Raw genomic sequence first — 19,117 nt, forward strand, 5'->3', positions numbered from 1 at the left:
GCCCCACAAGAAATAGATGAAAACAAATAAAAAAAGAACAAAAAAAAAACTAAGTACAAAGGCTGCAACAAATTTTCACTCGGTGTCATCTCCACCGCCATTTTCCCCAGCATCATCGTTATTAGAAGGAAGCCCATCTTCGATCTCAGCACCCTCACCGGCCTCCGGTGTCGCAGGGTCATAACCGCAGGCAAGACGAGCCTCGCGTGCCTTCGCCCGAGCATCTTCAAAAGCAGCCTCAGAAACGTTCCCCACCTCCCACAAGCCCTTATATATATCTCGTTGGGCCTCGGCATGAACCCATAGCTCATACAAGCGGCGGGGGACAGCGGCAGGGGCAGATTCATAAGGGCGGGCCTGAGCTAACAACTGCGCCTACTCAACCTTGAGAGCCGTAACTCTATCTTCTAAGATCGAAGCATCTCGATCAAGTTCATCGATCCGCTCCTCGAGCCGTGCCTCCCTCACTGTGGCTGTCGCCCTCTCGTCTGCTCAGACCTAAGGACGCGCACTGCTAGAAAATAAGCTTTTAGTGACAATTATTTACTGACGATTAGTTAATTACCACTAATCTATTTCTTAAACTTAGGTATTTATCGGTAAATGAATATTTTCTAGGAATAAGTTATTTTCTCTGGCAATTGAGACAAATTGTCAGTATAATCTATGCAACACATTAGGAAGCCGCTTTCATTATTTCATCTTACCTCCAATTTTTTTAGATTCCCTCATTTACTTTTTTTTCCCATCAAAATCAAACTTTTCCCTCTTTAAAATATTGATTTCACAGATTATCTTTTTCACCCTTCACATTTATCTCCACATATCACCTATTTCTCGTCGTGGTGAAGGCCATTAGCAACCATGGATGCTAACTACCTCTCATATGCACCTTTTCTCTGTCCTTCCTTTCTCACAAACCACATTAGTAGACAATAATGCCTCTTCTTCCACTCTCAAGGAAGTTAGGTCCGTTGGCTGTCCTTTTGTATTATAGAGGAAGAAGCAGACGAGGGAAGTGATGGAGAAAGCCGGGAAGGTATTTTCTAAATTATTATTTTTCCATCACTATGTACTTTCTATTGAAATGGGAGGACCTTTAGTTTTTGATATTTTAATTTCTAGAATTCCAAAGATGTTGATAATTGCTATATTATTGGGGATTTTGCTCAAAATGCTGCTTAATTTAGGTGAGAATTATTGAAGTAGATCTTGCTAGAACTTGAATTGTTCTATACATAGTGCTTTTTTCTTTTCTTCTTTGTTATTACTATCCTTTCAATGTTCAATTTTAATATGAGAATTTATAAGTATATATCTTGGTTGTTGATTCCAATGGTCTCAAAATATCAGTCAAGATTTGTGGGTTTCTTTGAAAAATGCATATTTTATTTTATTCATGTATTTACCAATAAGATGTTTCAGAAGGAGATAGCCAAGGAACTTCGTATTATCATGTCCTTTTTCTTGTTTACAACCTTTCATATTATCACACTAAACAATTCATTTATGTTAAGTTTGGCAAATGTTTTTGTCTCACATCGGTGGGAAAAAAAGAGTTGGGGGGATTTTCCCCTATAAAAGAAGGCTTAATGTTTAGGATTTAAAAACACCTCTCATTTGCCTTCTCATCTATTTAAGGCATTTGTATCTTCTCTCTTTAGTATTATTTCACTTGTATTTTTGGAGTGGAATACAATATTGGTTGTGTCCGAGGAGTAGGCAAAATTAGCCGAACCTCGTAAATTCTGGTGTTCCCTTTATTGTTGCTTTATTGTCTTATTTATTATTTGGTGGCTGTCATAATTTTTGGTATAGTAGTTGTGACTTATTCACACTATATACATTTGGCTTCCGCAACAATTGGTATCAGAGCCAAGGTACTGTCTAAGTATGCTCTGTGGTTGCAGCATAGTCTGATCTTCCACATCAGAAAAGATTTATCTTGGTAACTAAGTCAAGGTTCTATCTAAGTATGCTCTGTGGTTGCAGCTTAGTCTGATCTTCTACATTAGAAAGGAAATAATCTTGATTTATATCGTCAGCTATTAAATAATATTTGTGTCAAATATGGGAGACAATAAACAAGAAGAATCTACATCAAGTGTCAACAATACATCATCATTGACATCTTCGCTTATGACAAGAATTGTGTCAAATGCGAAATTTGTGGTAGAAATATTTGACGGGTCCGGACATTTTGGGATGTGGCAAGGCGAGGTTCTAGATGTCCTTTTTCAACAAGGGCTAGATCTGGCCATTGAAGAAAAGAAACTAGATGTTATTGGAGAAGAAGATTGGAAGATTCTCAATCGTGTTGCTTGCGGTACCATTCAATCCTACCTTGCTAGAGAGCAGAAATATCCATACACAAAGGAAACTTCTGCAAGTAAATTATGGAAAGCACTGGAGGATAAATTTTTGAAGAAAAACAGTCAAAATAAATTGTACATGAAGAAGAGACTGTTTCACTTCACCTATGTTCCTGGTACCACGATGAATGAACATATCACCAGTTTCAATAAGTTGGTCACAGATTTGCAAAATATGGATACAACTTATGATGATGGTGACTTGGCCTTGATGTTGTTGACGTCACTTCCTGATGAGTACGAGCACCTTGAAACTACTCTACTCCATGGAAATGACGAAGTTTCTCTCAGAGAAGTTTGTTCGGCTTTGTACAGCTATGAACAAAGAAAACGAGAAAAACAGAAGGGCGGAGAAGGAGAAACACTATTTGTGAGGGGTTGTCCTCAAAATCAAACGAGGACAAAGAAGGGAAGATCCAAGTCAAGATCCAGACCCAGCAAAGATGAATGTGCCTTTTGTCGAGAAAAAGGGCACTGGAAGAAAGACTGTCCGAAGTTGAAGAATAAGGCCAAACATAACAATGGAAAGGCCATTATGGATTCAAATGTAGCTAGACTTCTCATTAGTTACAACAGAGTCATCAACATCATCAGACATATGGTTGATGGACTCGGCTTGTAGCTATCATATGTGTCCCAACAGGGACTGGTTTGTGGAATTTTAAGAAGGAGAATATGGAGTCATCCACACAGCGGATAACAGCCCTCTTACCTCATATGGCATTGGTTCAATACGATTAAGGAACCATGATGGAATGATCAGAACATTAACAAATGTTCGATTTGTACCGGATTTGAAGAAGAATCTCATCTTTGTAGGAGCCCTAGAATCAAAAGGGTTCAAAATCATTGCAGAAAATGGAGTGATGAGAGTATGCTCCGGTGCACTAGTGGTAATGAAGGCTAATTGGAAGAATAATAATATGTACCGCTATCGTGACAATACAGTTATTGGGACAACAACAGTGACATCAGTGACGACAAAGAGGCAGAAACAACCAAGCTATGACACATGCGCTTGGGACATGCTGGAGGAAAATCCTTGAAAACTCTATCAGATCAAGGATTGTTAAAAGGAGTAAAGGCTTACAACTTGGAGTTTTGTGAGCATTGTGTCAAAGGGAAACAGACAAGGGTTAAATTTGGTACAACGATCCATAATACTAAAGGCATTTTGGATTATGTACGCTCTAATGTTTGGGGTCCTTCCAAAACACCTTCATTGGGTGGGGAGCACTATTTTGTAACCTTTGTTGATGATTTTTCCCGTAGAGTGTGGGTGTATACAATGAAAAGCAAAGATGAAGTGCTGAGAATTTTTCTCAAATGGAAGACGATGGTGGAGAATCAAACAGACAGGAGGATCAAGTGTATTCGCACAGACAATGGAGGTGAATACAAAAATGATCATTTCAATAAGGTCTGTGAAAATGATGGCATCGTCCGACACTTCACTGTTAGACATACACCACAACAGAATGGAGTGGCAGAACGTATGAACCGGACCTTGCTGGAGAAGGTACGATGTATGTTGTCCAATGCTGGCTTGGGCAAAGAATTTTGGGCTGAGGCAATTACATATGCATGCCACCTCATTAATCGTCTACCATCTACTGCTATTGATGGCAAGACACCATTTGAAAAATGGTATGGAAAGCCTACTGTAGATTATGACTCTTTGCATGTGTTTGGCTCAACTGCATATTATCATGTGACAGAGTCAAAATTGTATCCAAGGGCAAAGAAGGCTATTTTTATGGGAATTACTTCTGGAGTCAAAGGATATCGCTTATGGTGTCCTATGACAAAGAAAGTAATATTCAGCAGGGATGTTACCTTTGATGAATCTGCTATGGTAAATAAGGTAACAGAAGATACCAAACAAAATGAAGGTGCTTCTAAGCAGGTGAAGTTTGAGGGAAAATTTATTTTTCCTACATAAGAAGCAAAGGAGGAAACAAATGAAGATTACCCTCTGGAAGGAGAGCCAGTGAAGAGATTCCAACTCAGGAACCTCAACAACAACTTGAATCAATAGCAACCAGCAGGCCAAAAAGAACAATAACGAAACCTGTTCGTTTCATAGAGACGGTTGCTTGTGCAACCTCAATTGTAGCTGATGATGTTCCTACCACTTATAAAGACGCTGTCCAAAGTTCAGAAGAAGATAAATGGAGGATTTCCATGAATGATGAAATACAATCCCTTCATCAGAATAATACATGGAGATTGACCAATCTCCCGAAGGGAAAGAAAGCAATTGGGTGCAAATGGGTATTTGCAAAGAAGGAAGGATTTCCTAACCAAGTAGATGTTCGCTACAAAGCAAGATTGGTGGCCAAAGGATATGCTCAAAAGGAGGGAATTGATTACAATGAAGTATTTTCTCCAGTTGTAAAACATTCCTCCATTAGAATTATGTTGGCTTTGGTAGCACAATTGGATTTGGAACTAGTTCAGATGGATGTAAAAATTGCATTTTTACATGGAAACTTGGAGGAGGAAATCTACATGAATCAGCCAGAAGGATTCAAAGTTGCAGGAAAAGAAAATATGGTATGCAAACTTGAAAAATTGTTGTACGGATTAAAACAATCTTCTAGACAATGGTACAAGCGATTTGACGAGTTTATGTTGCGGCAAGGGTACAAGAGAAGCAAATACAATCATTGTGTGTATTTGCGCAAGCTTAAAGATGGTTCCTTTGTATATCTTCTCCTATATGTTGATGATATGTTGATAGCTTCCAAGAATTCGGAAGAAATTGATAAGTTGAAGATTCAACTGAAGAAGGAGTTCGAGATGAAGGATTTGGGTGAGGCAAAGAAAATTCTTGGCATGGAGATAATTAGAGATAGACGTTCAAAGAAACTCTGTTTATCTCAAAAGGAATATTTGAAGAGAGTACTTCAACGTTTTGACATAGATGACAAGACTAAGCCAGTTAGTACTCCACTTGCTTCCCATTTTAAGCTAAGTACTACTATGTCGCCAATGGATGAAGTTGAACGAGAGTATATGTCAAAGGTACCATACGCAAATGCTGTTGGTAGCTTGATGTATGCAATGGTTTGCAAAAGGCCTGACATTTCACAAGCTGTTGGAGTTATTAGCAGATATATGCACAATACAGGGAAGGAGCATTGGCAAGCTGTGAAGTGGATTCTATGGTATATTCATAATACTGGATGTCGGGTTAGTTTTTGAGCAGGAAGACAATCAGTTTGTAGTTGGATATTGTGACTCAGATTTTGCGGGTGATCTGGACAAACGAAAATCAACTACTGGTTATGTGTTTACTTTTGCAAAGGCACCAGTTAGTTGGAAGTCTACTTTGCAGTCAACAGTTGCTTTGTCTACAATAGAGGCAGAGTACATGGCTATTACAGAGGCTGTGAAAGAGGCAATTTGGCTTCAAGGATTGCTAAAGGAGCTTGGTGTTGAACAAAAAGGTATCACAATTTTTTGTGATAGTCAAAGTGCTATTCAATTAGCGAAGAACCAAGTTTATCATGCAAGGACGAAGCACATTGATGTTTGGTATCATTTCGTACGAGAAATCATAGAAGAAGGAGGAGTCACAGTGAAGAAAATTCATACTACGGAGAATCCTGCTGATATGCTGACAAAGGTGGTGACTGCGATCAAGTTTCAACATTGTTTGGATTTGATCAACATTGTTGAAAACTGAAGATTGAAGATGAAGACACAATCAAAATTTGTTATTGAGAGAAAATTGAAGATGTGGAATTTTGCCAAGGTGGAGATTTGTTAAGTTTGGCAAATGTTTTTGTCCCACATCGGTGGGAAAAGAAGAGTTGGGGGGATTTTCCCCCTATAAAAGAAGGCTTAATGTTTAGGATTTAAAAACACCTCTCATTTGTCTTCTCATCTGTTTAAGGCATTTGTATCTTCTCTCTTTAGTATTATTTCACTTGTATTTTTGGAGTGGAATAAAATATTGGTTGTGTCTGAGGAGTAGGCAAAATTAGCCGAACCTCGTAAATTCTGGTGTTCCCTTTATTGTTGCTTTATTGTCTTATTTATTATTTGGTGGCTGTCATAATTTTTGGTATTGTAGTTGTGACTTATTCACACTATATACATTTGGCTTCCGCAACAATTGATATCAGAGCCAAGGTACTGTCTAAGTATGCTCTGATCAATATTCTGCTCGCTCTGATTATTCCAGTTCTCTGTGTCTGAAAATACACTTGCATCGCTGGCTCTAAATTTATTCAAAATGGATTCAATGTATATCCTCAAATTGTTTTGGTCGACGAGCATATTCTCTATTAGTCATTGCTGCTATTGATGATCATGCCGGATCATGTAGTAATTTAGGCCTTATCAGAAAAGATTTAAGGTGCTTAAAGTGTTAGATCTGTAAGACATTAGCATCAAATGTTCTTTTCTGGATGGGATTGATTATTTGGTCCATTTAAGTACATAGCAATTCGGGTGAGATGAAATCTATTCCATCATCTATAGACAAACTTGGGATTCCATGGATACTCTTGATAGATAATTTATTGTTTTAACATTGTTACGTGACTTATTTAGTTTTTAAATAGACTTTATGCAAGTTTTACTATTTTCTTGTATCTTTTCTTGACAAGCCAGTTAAGATAACCCAAAATCTTTCGAAATGCACCCGATGATTACAAGTACTAGGTTTCTCTATGTGACATGATCCTTATTCTCACCTATAATATGTATTTTTTTTCTTTTTATTCAATTTCTTTTAAGAGGTAAATGAGTAGTTGAGACATGGGAGAAAATTCTTGAGATCTCAGGTTCGAATTCTACTACAACACTCAACATATGTCATCCCAAAGGCTGTATAGCTGGTCCGCATGCCATCTTTATCAAACAATAAGAGAAAAGAGAAAAACAAAAATTGAAAGCTCTGATTTTTCAAATTCTGTTAGCATTAAGCTTATGATAGAATGTAACATTTATCTTGATTATGTGTATTCGTGATTATCTTAGAGCCATTTAAAGTTTATTTCTTCAAACAGTCTTTAATTGTTCAAATGAATCTTTTATCTGCTTGATGAGATATGAATCATAAATACTTCTCTAGGTGATTGTGAATATCATATCTGGAATATACAAAGCCTTATTCGGCTTAAGCACAGTGATTGGAAGCAGAATAGTGGATTGCATCTGCAAATAGATCTGTGAAAATGTTAAAGCTAAGCTTGCAGAGGGACTGCCCTTGGGTTTTCAGAATGCGGGAATTCTTACTTGGCCAGTCATGTTTGCTTCTCTAAGTATGAGTTTCTGTGTCCTAATCTTTTGCTTATTTCATTTGTTCAATTTCAAGTCTTAATTGATATGATTTTCCTCAATATAACTCCTTATTTACAGTTCTACTTATTCCAACATAGTTTTCATAACTATGAGAAAGAGAGGGACTCATCAAGAAGCAGCGCAAAGGATAGGGAGAAAGTGCATTATAAGGATTGGGACTAGGATAAATGCAAAGATCGGTACATTGAGAAGGATCATGGTTGTCATCACAGAGATAATCACATGAATCAAAGTGACAGAAGGGAGAGAGAGAGGACAAAGATAGAGATGAAAAAGAACGTCATCATACTTGAGATTTTGACTAGTAAGAGCTACAACACTTCTCTATGTTGTCATTTATATTATTTATTTTGTTTAAATTTGGTGTTATGCTCCTGTTATGAGTGAGATTCATACTCTAGGAGCATGTTTTATATTCTTTACGTATCGTTGTGGACTAGTAGTACAAGCTAGTTCTATTTTAGTATGTGTATTTGGATATGAGATTTGCATTTGATTGTAATTCTCAATCATATAACGACCAAGGATCTATCGGAAACAACCTCTTTTAACTCACACAAGGTAGAGAAAAGGTTTGCGTATATCCTAAACTCCACATACCTCAGTTGTAGGATTATATTGGGCACGTTATTGTTGTTGTTATCTTAATCATACAATGGGATGTTGTCTGCATACCATAATGGCTGAAATACAATTGGTCCCAACAACAAAGAGAAATGAGGATTTATGTTCTGCATTTGGGAAGAGCAGAGACAGATTTATCAGAATTTGGTCTTTTTGATATATATGTAACCATGTGCCAAGTTACTTCTGTAAAATTGTTATGGTTTAAATTTCTTTGGTGGAGTGGTTCTAGGCAGTGGATGTTAGCAGTGGTTCTAGGCAGTGGATGTTAGCAGAGAAATATCAATCAAGTGCTTTTATTAAATTTAATGTGGGATATGGGAACATTATAGAAACAAATCTCATGGTATATACACAAAATTCAGTATTTTCACTTTGTTATTCACCTGTATGACTCTCATGATTTACATTTGGTTTCTTTGTTATGGATTTTGTATATTGTGCGTTTATGCAAGAGACTAAATTTAAGTCTTGGCTTCTGTTTGGATAATTGCAGGTGAAAGCTCAGATCACTTCTATAGAGAGTGATGAGAGTAGGTAAAGACTTCTGGGATCTTCGTGACGAAGTAGCTCTATTAGCAAATCACATGGCTCTTAATTTTACGGGTACTGCAAATAGCTTGTTTGTAAAAGGTGTATAATTTTTGAATATTACTTTTAAGTTATCACTCAAAAATATAGGACTATATTTTATTACTTAAGTCATGTTAATATTTACTTTATTATATCATTTTAGGTCATGCACCATGATATTCAAAATTTGACAAGTGGAAGACTTCAGTTTGATCAAGAGTTTGAAGAAATTTTTATACGCTGTATATTGTGTAGTGTAGTAGCTATTTGATACACTAGTTTTTAGGCACAAAATGACACTAGCTATTGGATCCAAATAATTTATTTATTTTCTGTTGTGTTGACACTTTCGATATTATGGATTAATAGTTATTTTTGTTTGTTGTGAATTTGATGAAATTTATCATGTTTTTAGTATTAATAATATTATTATTATTGAATATAAATAGGAATGATTGACAGTAAGAATATTGGGAAAACTCTCTTAACTTTGCAATAAGGAAACTTATTAAAAGATATCTTTTACCGGCCCTTATAATTACTATCAGAAAGTCTTCTTTTATTGGTAATATAATGGGTTTTATCGGCAAAATATAGGCTGCTAATTGTATGGTCTATGAAATATTAGAAGGATTTTAGTGGCCATTTAATTTCCAGTATACGTTGGTCGCTATAATTTATACACCTTTAGCGGCAATAGTTGGACTCTTTACCAACACTTGGTGTGATGGCCGGTAAAGTCTTTGCCAACGCTGGATACGTCGGTTATTATCTAATCGCCGGTAAAAGTTTTAGCGGCAATTTTTATTGCCGCTAAAGACCAAAATAATTGCCACTAAAAGCTTGTTTTGTTGTAGTGCGCGGATAGTGTATTCCAGCGCCGCCCGCCCTCGCCAAAGCCGACACTCGAGCCCCCTTGACTTTCTCCAACTCGGCCACTTTCTTTTCTAGCTCAACCTTTTTCTCCATCCATTCTGCGCTTAGGTCGGTGACTCTAGTGGCGTTCTGTTCAAGCTCAACTCCCAAAGACAACACCTTCGCCTGAAGGTCTTCGCACTCTGCCGCAACCTCCTTGCCCAATTTGAGCTCCTCGTCTTTTGCATGGAGCAACTGTTCTAGCTCACTGCATCTGCGGATAGACCACATCAATTCCTCATCCCTTTTCTCCAACTCCTCCCTAACGGATTGAGTGCTACCGCCCGCCCTAAGTTGCGCGTGCATCTCACGGCACTTGGTGCGATACCAGCGATACTTCGCGGCCATTTTCAGAAAGACCTCGTCCCTGGTCTCGGCCCTGCGAGCACTCTCAATCTCCAGCATGTAAGTCTAAATAAAAAGAAAAAGAGGGGAGAAATCAGCGAAAGCAAAATAGCACAAAACAAAGAAAAAGGCGAAAGGAAACTCACCCTCAAGGCCATCCCGACCACACCATGTGACAAAGCAGAATCATTGATCTCCGGAAGAGACTCACTTTCAGTGGCAGAACATAGAAGGTCAAACTAAGGCACTAGCTCCACCGTGTCCTCCAACAGGTTAAAATTCGATGGAATATCGAGTATACGAGAAGGACCCTCCGCCCTCACATTGACCCTGGTAAAGCCTTCCTCAAACATCCTCATGTCCTCAAGATCGATGTCGGAATCCGACTCATAATCATCCACCACCATGCCCTTTAACCTCTTATTTGCCGAAGAGGGGGCGTGGCCCTGCCGAGATGACGATGGACCGCTCGAAACAATCGTGGCGGCCCTCGGACTCTATCCCCTACCACAGTGGTCTCTTCCATGATCAAAATAGGCATCACCTCCGCACCCAGGATGGTGTCACCGCCAGCTTCAGATAGCGCTGAAGTAGGGTCGCCCCTCGAGGACGTCTAAAACAAAGATGCCCTCTCCGACAACCTCTACCTCTTTGAGGTGCTTCTTCGTCACTGTTGCGAGAAGGTTCTTCCGTTGAACGGACTATGAGAACAAGAGTGTTTGATCGGGGAGCATCATCGAAACGAACAGGTCTAGCCGCGGGCATGATCTGCCGAGCAACCGAACTTTGGGTGCCCTCACCCGCAGTTGCCCTTGGAACGGGATGAGCAGAGGAAGCCGGCTAGCGGAAAGCAAGTGTAGGAGCCCTTGCCCTTCTCACTCCTCTCCAACCTACCAATGAGAAGAGATTCGATCAAGTAAAGATAAGGTAAAAGAAAATACGGAGCAAAGGACAAAGTAACAGGCCACAACGAGCCGACTCTCCAACAAGAGGCTTGCGCCCAAACTTCTCATAGAAAGGTGCCCATTCGCGAATCCCCACCATATGGGGAAGAATCGCGCCCACCCACTCGCGAATATCAGCAACTGGCGGAGGAGGTACTCTCTCGGCTACAAAAACAAAAATAAACCCTCAACGAGGTCATTAAAGGGAGACGACCGACGACCATCTTAAGAGAAAGTGCATAAAGTAAAAAGAAGAAGACCTACGGGCGAAATTCCATATCTCAAGAAACCCCGCAGGGTTCGACACGACGTGCTCTGCTCGGATGCAGAAGAAGCTCTTCCAAAAGCAGCGATTTGCCTTGTCGTCCATTTTTACCACCATACTCTTGGTTCCTCGGTGACGCATGTGAATCATCGTACCCCGGAGAAAAAAAGGGGTGAAGAGGTGAAGCATGTGTCGTAGATAAATTCCTCGGCCGGCCAACTCCGCGTACTTGATGAGCATAAGGAAAAGCTTGTACGCGTACGGAGAGAGTTGAGCCGGATACACCTCATAGGAGCGGCAGAAATCCACCACCAAGGAATGAAGGGGAAATGTGTACCCGATGACAAAGGGATATGCATAAAATGCGCAGTAGCCCGGACGGTGTAAATGCACTATGTCCTGATCCGCCGGCACCAGTTTGATGTGATCAGGGATCTCCCATTTGGCTCTGAATGCCGTGAGCACTACAGCATCCATCGTAAATGGAACGAGATCCGTCTCTTCTCCAGTGGGGCTATTGAAATCGGTCCTCGCCTTCCCTGGGCGGGGGACCACCTCATCTTCCGTCGGAAAACCCTCATCCTCCACCATCTCCACCCCTCCTTCGATTAGGGGTACATCATTTTCCAGCACCGGAGCACCAACAACTCTATGAGAGTTGAAAGAAACACCAACAACTCTATCGAAGTTGGAAGAAGCACTAGCCATCTTTTCTTTGATTAAAAGAAACAAAAGTGATGAGGGAAAAAAGGTAGTAGTCACAACAAATCCTCACAGAAGCAGAAATATGAGAAACTGGAAAAGAAGAAGAGCTGCAAGAATCTCTTGAGCGATTGAGAAGGGTAATATTCAAATGAAAGATTCTCCCATATTTATAGGCATATGAATGCCCTGAGCGGGAAACCCAAACGCCGCTATTTAGAAAATGGAAGTGGGCACGAGAAATGATGCAACTCATAGAAAGCGTGCGCCATAATGACGCATGAGAGGTATTAATGGAATTCTAAACTGACGTAACAGTTTGACACATCTCTCGAAACGTCAAGTCGCTACCTCGCCATAAGGTACTCGCCTCTCGTATAAAGCGTTCAGATTTCCCTCAATTTTCAAATCAACAGAGTCCGCCCATCGAGCTTACCAAGAGGTGAGCCCAACGGGCGGAGGGACTAACTGTATGAGTCAAAATCTGACCATACAAGAATCGGCGTGAGAAGGGACAGTGAGAAGTTACTTGAAACTGTCGTATCCATACCACCCTGTAACGACACACACCTCGGCCACGACCGAGGTCATGTATTTAGGATATCTGGGGGGCGAATTGGATATCACGATATTTCAAGGGTTAGTCCGTAATATAATCAAATGACTTAAGTACTATGGTTAATGACCGTTAGGTAAGGGAGAAGATCTATTATATAAACTAAGTGAGAAGAAGAAGCAAGGGGAGGCGGAACAAATGAATACACAGACATACTCCCTAAAAAGTGGAGAGATCTTCATCTCTTTCTCTCTCTCCATGACGGAGAAAAAAGCAAGGAAGCTCAGATCTTCAACATATATCGTTAGTCTCGCCACACCATATGTACGGGGTTCTACATTATTAAAGATTAGTGACCTTTTTCATCTATGTATTCCTCATTGTCGTTCAACATTATGGAAATCGTCATCCTCTTCTTATATAATGTGATTTAATCAATATTACAATCAAATCTTATGTGTGCTATGTTTGCTTACTACCTACTTCTATCTTAGATCTAGAGTAAATTATCGTTGACTGAGATTTACCTAAAATCTTCTTATTTAATTAGTTTAGCAAAAAGCTCAACACTTTTTGGTCAAACACGAACCACGTTATATGGTTGTGTCTCTTTTGATATATTTCTCTTTTGTTTTCTGATTTATCGTCGTTCAAGGTTGCTTTACTAGCTTCCGCATGACACCTGATTATTTCGATCCCAACATAGACATGATCATTCTCTGTACTGTTAAAAGAAACTATTATATGTAGATTCAAATGTCTGATCATAGTAGTAGTAACTGGCAGAGAAGAAGAAACTTTAGTCCATGCAACCCGTCTAGACTTGGACTGATCATATATTTATCAGCGGATCATTTTGGCCTAGCACAAGTTAGTCTATCTAAAAAGTTTGAGTCGATTTGGACGGCATATGTGACTGAAAATGACACATACAAAACTCCTTAGTAGATGTCAAATTTATTACAAATGCAAATTAAATTGGATACAGCGGATAGAAAATAAGGCGGCCAGCCTTCCTTCTAACCTTTTAGAATACAATATATCTCCCTAAGCAATATGAACCATAAGCATACAAAATACCAATAACACTGAAAGAAACATTAATTATTGGAGGAAAATAGAAAACCAAATGGCTTATGCGCATTGGAAATCCTTGGGGGCATACTTTCCACAGTTGTTGAGCAACAAGCTGAGGGAAAGAGGGACATTGAGATTAATTCCCAACACATTGGCTTTAATGGCAGTGCAAAGGCAAACAGCAGCATCAAGATCAGCAAGTCCTTGAATTAAAGAGCAGCATTCAGTTTTGGCTGGGCTACTTCCAATAACAAGGTGCACCAAGTCATTCAACAAGTTGGCACACACATTTAGCTTAAGTGTGTCATTTGGGCACTTACCCTTTGATGATGGGGTTGATGGGGTAGAGGGGGTAGGGGTAGGCTTGGGGGTGGGGTGGGGCTTGGGGGTAGGGTGGGGTTTGGGGTGGTGTGGGGGTGGTGGACATGGGACATCAGTGGAACTAACCATAGTGAAGAAGAGAATGTTCAAAGTGAGAAGAAGGGCAATGGAGGATGCAGCAAACTTAGCCATTTTTCAGTGTTAATTAGCACTCTCAACTATTGAATGTGGCTAATGAAGTGAAAATGCTGTTTGCTTGGTGTTTGAAAATGATAAAATGAGAGGGTATTTATAGATGGAAATATCCTGAATATATTTGCATTTAATACTTCTTTATGTCCTACTAATGAAGAAAATTGAGAGAGGCTCATGTGAATAGAGAATATCTACACAAGCTGGCAAAATGCAACTTGAGATGCTACTATTATTGGATTATAAACTTGTAGTTTTGTGTATTTCATTAGTTGTCTATTATCTTTTTCCTCAAAGATAAAATTATCCATTCTATATTTTCACATGGGACTTAGATTATTATTCTCTTTAATTAATTATATTATTTGAACATTGTTCTTCAACATGCTTGACCTGGATCCCATCAAGATTAATTCTTTTGGTCAGTTTGGACTTTGGAAGCTAGTAGTAAAGAGCTATCTGTTTTGTTCTACTACTGTTTCTAGTGTAAATGTAACAAAAGAAGACATGGCAGAATTTACGCCTCAGGCTGAGGTTTGTACACTACCAAGAAGTTTCTTCCTTTGTATTGTATTATTTGACACTGATAGGCTACTGTTCTTCTTAATTTGACAAAAGAAAAAAGATTAAGCCCTAAATCCTGGATAGCCAAGACTTCCATACAAGCTTTTGCTCATTCTTAGCATATATATATATATATATATATACGCATAGGCGGAGCCAAGATTTTAAGCTTATGAGTTCGGAATTCTAAACGTTTTAAGTTACTGAGTTCTAAATTAATAATTTATACATATTCAATGGATTTTTTAAGACAAATACAAGGTTCGAACTAAAATTGATGGATTCGACCGAACCCGCTAACAATACTCTAACTCCGCCCCTGCATATACGTACTTACGACAGAAATATTAACATTTTGACGTTAATTAAAAAACGATGATCAGATAAGAATCAATTCCTATTCTTTGGTGTCAAGTTCTCGTTCCAGATGGGAAAACAAGAAAAAGAATTATTGCGGTTGATTTGTATAATTAAGCATCTTTCCCAGCAATAGCAATAGTTGTGTTTACCTCGAAAATACAAGTAACAATTAAATTTGATTTGTGGTTTTAAAGATATGTGATTTAGTTCAATACCAATTAACAATAAAGAAATATGAAGTAGAAATAAAAGAAACAAGTGAATCAAACAAATGTTACTCAGCAGTAGCGACCTCGAATCTTGAGACCTCGAGATAGACTTGGGCAATAAGAGCAATAAAGTAAGAAAAGTAAAGTAAGTAAGAGCAGTAGAGCCAAAGACAATTCTGATGAGTAGTAGGCAAAAGGCAGAAATATATTATTTTCTCAATGATCAGATGATGTTACAAAATGATTGAGGTCCCCTTTATATAATAGGGGAACCCTTAAATAAAGTATCTTTCTATTTACAACAAGGAATATTCTTGATACAACTGTCTAACCGCTTAGTACGGAATCGTACGATCCTATTCCAGGATTTGCGCCATGATCTTGGGGACATGGTATGAATCTAGCTCATTCTGTTACAAATTCATAACAGTGCTATTTCGGGGTCGAGCATACTCAGCTTTGGTATTCCTCGTACTCCTATCTCCGGGCATTGCATTCTATCTTCGAACTCGGATATGGTCCCTCGAGCTCGAACTCGACCTTACCTGGACTCGAGCTTTTGACGACCTCTCGAACCTATAAATCGGGTAGCCCCGATTTCTAATGTATATAGATAGTCCCCTCGTTTCTTAGAATAAGATGATAAGAAACGATTTGAACCTCGATTTTTCCGAGCCTCTTATGATGATGTCATTCCCGTGACGTAGGCGCTCGAAGTGATTGGAAATGTCATGTTAGCACGCTTCCCCAAAACATCAAATGCACGCCAGTACTGGTCAGCTACTAGCGCCACTGAACCTTCGTCGCCTTTCTATAAATATGAGGCTACTCCGTTGAACAAAAAACTGTATCATCACATTTATTCTGATTCTTTCCCTTCTTTATTTCTTTCTCTAATCATCTGTTTCTATGGTTCGAATCCGCGACCTCCTGGTCGCATGTCAGCAACTTTACCAGTTACTTCAAGGTTTCCCTTTTCAAAGCTTCGATTCGAAACAACGAGAAAAGTGCGCAGAATCCTTCCTGCATCAAAAAATATGCGAACTTCACCCTGCCACTCATCTCTCTTAACTTCAACCTATGGCACTTCATTCCTTCTGCTTTACATGGAGTGAGGTGGCATTATCACCTACTAACTCTTGCATCCACACCGGTACAACATCTCAAAAAGTGGCTTCAAAATAGTTTCGTTGATAAGACCCATACTAGCCAAGTTTTCCACCAGGCCACAATTTTCTCCAAAGACCAAGATGGAGTCCCCGATGAGGAGGTTCCCGGAGATGCCGCTCTCGAGGATATGGCCCCAAAAGTAGATTAGGTTCTTGGCTTTTGTTTCTGCTTCTTTGTTTCTGTGTAAGGGCCCCTCGTGGGTTTTGTAAATATCTTTTGTAAACATCTTTCATAAATATAAAGAATTTCTTTACTTCATCTTCGATATGTGTTAAATTCCATTCCGTCTTCATTTGTGAACATTTTTGAGTGTATAACTCTAATGATCAGTCCGAATACTGGACTCAAAATACAATAAACCCTTAGGTTTTTAATCTATCAATACAATACCCCTTGAGGGTTTTTTAATCCTTGAGCTAAGCTTAAACTGATTTGATGCAAGCTCGGGACACCGGGACTCCTGAGTTCGAGTTGAGTGAGAGCAATGTCTCGAATTTGAAATAAAGTTAGCTCTTTAGGCTTCGTAGATAGTCCCTCAAGTGAGAATTTTCTCGAACTCGGGTAGCCCTTGGGCCTAGTAGTCGAGCGAGTACTTGCTCGAACTCGAGATAAATCTAGCCCTTAGGCTTCGTAGATATTCCCCGAGCGAGAATTTTCTCGAACTCGGGTAGCCCTTGGGCTTAGTAGTCGAGTGAGTACTTGATCGAACTCGAGATAAAGCTAGCCCTTAGGCTTCGTAGATAGTCCCCGAGTAAGAATTTTCGCGAACTCGGGTAGCCCTCTGGCTTAGTAGTCGAGTGAGCACTTGCTTGAACTCGAGACAAAACTAGCCCTTAGGCTTCGTAGATAGTCCCCGAGTGAGAATTTTCTCGAACTCGGGTAACCCTTGGGCTTAGTAGTCGAGTGAGTACTTGCTCGAACTCGAGATAAAGCTAGCCCTTAGGCTTCGTAGATGTCCCCGAGTGAGAATTTTCTTGAACCCGGGTAGCCCTTGGGCTTAGTAGTCGAGTAAGTACTTACTCGAACTCGAAATAAAGCTAGCCCTTAGGCTTCGTAGATAGTCCCCGAGTGAGTACTTCCTCGAACTCGAGATAAAGCTAGCCCTTAGGCTTTTTTATACTGGCCCTTAGGCTTTTTTGGATCGGCCCTTAGGCTCTTTTAGGTCCGCCTTTAGGCTCTTTCAACTGGGCCAATTTGCCTCTAAGACACATATAATTTTTCCATCTTTTCGGCTAAAAGACTTAGTGAAAATTTCTTTACGCCTTAGCATGTGTTTCTTGTACCCGTTGGATTTTTTGGGGTTTTGACGTATCAGAACCTTATTAGTAACTTGTTTGTGTAATAATTGAATACCTCTTGAGGTTTTTTCGAAGGATGATATTATCGAAGCCTTCAAATCATTTGAGGGCCGATTTTATCGAAGCCCTTTTTGCTTTTTTCAAGGGTAGCCGAGTTTAATTGATTTTTCAAAGTATTTGAAGGCCTTTAATTTTATGGCGGAATTCGGACGTCCCCAAGCCGCATTATTTCGACTGTAGCCTTTTTATATGACCGTAGTCTTTAATATGGCCGTAGCCTTTGATATGGACGTAGCCTTTGATATGGTCGTAGCCTTTAATTTGGCCGTAGCATTTGATATGGCCGTAGCCTTCAGGTATGTCTCTTGGACTTGCTTCCCGATAATCTTTCGAACTTGTTTGGAAGGTTAGTCCTTGAGTATGATGGTCTTGGCCTATATATAGGGGGTGCCTCTTTGAGGTCTTATGATTTTGAACTAGGATAACTCGAGTAGGTACCCCCCGAGTGTTCGAGGTATGCGCGTACTTGGGTTAAGATAGCCTTTGGGCTTTATGATCGGGTGAGGATTTGCTCGAACTCGAAGTAAAGTTAGCCCTTAGGCTTCGTAGATAGTCCCCGAGCCAGAATATTCTCAAACTTGGGTAGATATAGCCCTTGGGTTTTGTATTTGTTACAAATTTCGGATGCCCACGATTCGTGTTAACTTGGCCATGGCCTTTTTAGTTCGGAACTTGCCTTTTGGGATTATCTTCCGTTTTACTTCGATCTTGACTGAGGGGTCAATCCCCTAGTGGGGTGGTCGTGGCCCGTAAAACCGAGGATTGCCTTTGAGGTTTTATGGTCTCGAAACGTTAGCAGTTTGAACTTCCGTTGCGATCGACCCTTAAGCCTGTTTACACAATAGATCAAGAGTGTGAAATAGAAAATTTTTCTAGAAGCATGAGATATCATCAAGGAAGAATACTTCTCTCATTAGACGATTACACATGCGCACATGTTTGATGTTAGGGCTCGAGTATCCTATGGGCACGGCTTATCTGACCGTTTAACCCTTACAACATTTTCCTATCGAAGCCTTTTTGTCATTAAGTAATTTTCTTGCAATAAAGAGGATATTCGAGGGTGATGACTCCCAGATCTCGAAGCTTATCTTAGGAAACTTCGGATGCCGTTGACTTGTCCTAAGTCAGCACGAATAATGGCTGTCTCGTTAAAAATCTTGTCAGAAAAACCCACCTGGGACAAAAACCGGTCCAAGGAAAAAAGAGTGCAACGCGTGCTTTAAGATTCAAAGCTTTGCGCCGATCCTTGTC

General features: G+C 39.7%; 1 protein-coding gene and 1 long non-coding RNA gene across 3 annotated transcripts; one reads left to right on the forward strand and one right to left on the reverse strand.

Moving 5' to 3' along the window:
* Nucleotides 1–682: 682 nt before the first annotated feature.
* On the forward strand, nt 683–9,274 carry LOC107762898 (uncharacterized). 2 transcript variants are annotated; one of them, XR_012704799.1, is made up of 5 exons: nt 683–1,039; nt 7,459–7,648; nt 7,746–7,992; nt 8,809–8,945; nt 9,049–9,274. It is a non-coding gene; the product is annotated as an uncharacterized LOC107762898 (long non-coding RNA). The 2 variants fall into 2 exon arrangements; XR_012704800.1 differs by having other exon boundaries at nt 684–1,039; nt 8,809–8,918.
* A 4,472-nt stretch (nt 9,275–13,746) lies between these two features.
* LOC107762897 (14 kDa proline-rich protein DC2.15-like) lies at nt 13,747–14,202 on the reverse strand. Its single transcript, XM_016581294.2, has one exon. It carries the CDS (start codon nt 14,200–14,202, stop codon nt 13,747–13,749), a length of 456 nt encoding a protein of 151 aa, XP_016436780.2.
* Nucleotides 14,203–19,117: the final 4,915 nt, after the last annotated feature.

The sequence above is a fragment of the Nicotiana tabacum genome, chromosome 1 (genome assembly GCF_000715075.1).
Source record: "Nicotiana tabacum cultivar K326 chromosome 1, ASM71507v2, whole genome shotgun sequence".
Lineage (NCBI taxonomy): Eukaryota > Viridiplantae > Streptophyta > Magnoliopsida > Solanales > Solanaceae > Nicotiana > Nicotiana tabacum.